Source organism: Cydia strobilella, chromosome 19 (assembly GCF_947568885.1).
Source record: "Cydia strobilella chromosome 19, ilCydStro3.1, whole genome shotgun sequence".
In the NCBI taxonomy this organism is placed as follows: Eukaryota; Metazoa; Arthropoda; class Insecta; order Lepidoptera; family Tortricidae; genus Cydia; species Cydia strobilella.
The window spans coordinates 3,689,392-3,690,489 of NC_086059.1; the positions used below are offsets into that span (position 1 = coordinate 3,689,392).

General features: G+C 47.9%; 1 protein-coding gene across 1 annotated transcript; it reads right to left on the reverse strand.

Annotated features, from left to right (window-relative positions):
* Positions 1-266: 266 nt before the first annotated feature.
* LOC134750396 (uncharacterized) lies at positions 267-1,098 on the reverse strand. Its single transcript, XM_063685566.1, has one exon. The coding sequence runs from the start codon at positions 1,088-1,090 to the stop codon at positions 344-346; it is 747 nt and encodes a 248-aa protein (XP_063541636.1). The 5' UTR covers positions 1,091-1,098; the 3' UTR covers positions 267-343.

Genomic DNA, 1,098 nt, shown 5'->3' on the forward strand with positions numbered 1-1,098 from the left:
AAAAATATATAAAAACTGCTTTGGAAGAATACATTACATTGGCCAAAGTGATTAGTTACTAAAAGACTAAGTGAAGTACGACAAGCAAATTATAAGAGACGTTACAAAACTCTGTGCAAAAAAAAACATCATATTATTTCCGAACGTACCCTGCATTCAGCGGCCGTCAACTGTCAAGTAGACCTAGTGCCCCTAGTGCTGTCACTTACTCACATAAACAAAACAAGTTATAGAACGCTGATTGTCGGTAGACTATATAAAGTGCAATGCAAGAAAGAAATTGAAAGAAAAGGGTACACGTAGAACAACAGAAAAATTAATCACTACCGCAATGAATATGGGCTTATTTCAAATTTGTTTTGGCTCGCCTCGTACTACGAGTCATCGTGACGCTGGCGTTCTTTGAAGCCTTATCATCATCAAGGCCCGTAGCGGCTGCAGCCGTGCCACTGGTCGTCGCAGCTTCTTGTGGGGCGGGAGGTGGGCACTCGCTGACCAGCTTACGCAGCTGCTCCGCCGTAACCACCCGACGCGTCTTGCCGGCCGAGACCTTGACGAAAATAGTACCTTCCAAACTCCAGACACTACGCATGCCGTAATGCTTACGGGCTTCGAGAAATACGGCTTGCCGTTCACGTGTCAAGTACTCCGATACAACAACAGAAGATCCCTTAAGCGCAGTCTTCTTCCTCCAAATCGCATCTTTGACTGCTGGGTTGTTGCAGCGCACCAAAATAACCCGAGTACGCCCCGCGGTAGCAGCACCAAGCCTGTGGCACACGGAGAAGGACGACGACGAAGCCTCCGCAAGCTGCAGTCTGTCCTGGCATATGGCGGAAATTGTCTCGGCCACATTTTCGCCCGAGGCCTCCGGAACGCCCGCGAACAGCAGATATTTACGCCGGTGACGCATTTCAATGTGGTCGATGCTGTTGCTTAGTGCTGTGATTTGTGCATTGATAGCCGTTACCATACCTAGAGTCAACTGCTTGAATTTTTGCAGCTCCGCACTTAAAGCTTCAATTGTGTCACACTGCGGAGAGGCTGTCTGTAGGGCTGCTTCAAACTCAGCAAATCGTTTTATCATCATGGTTTCCA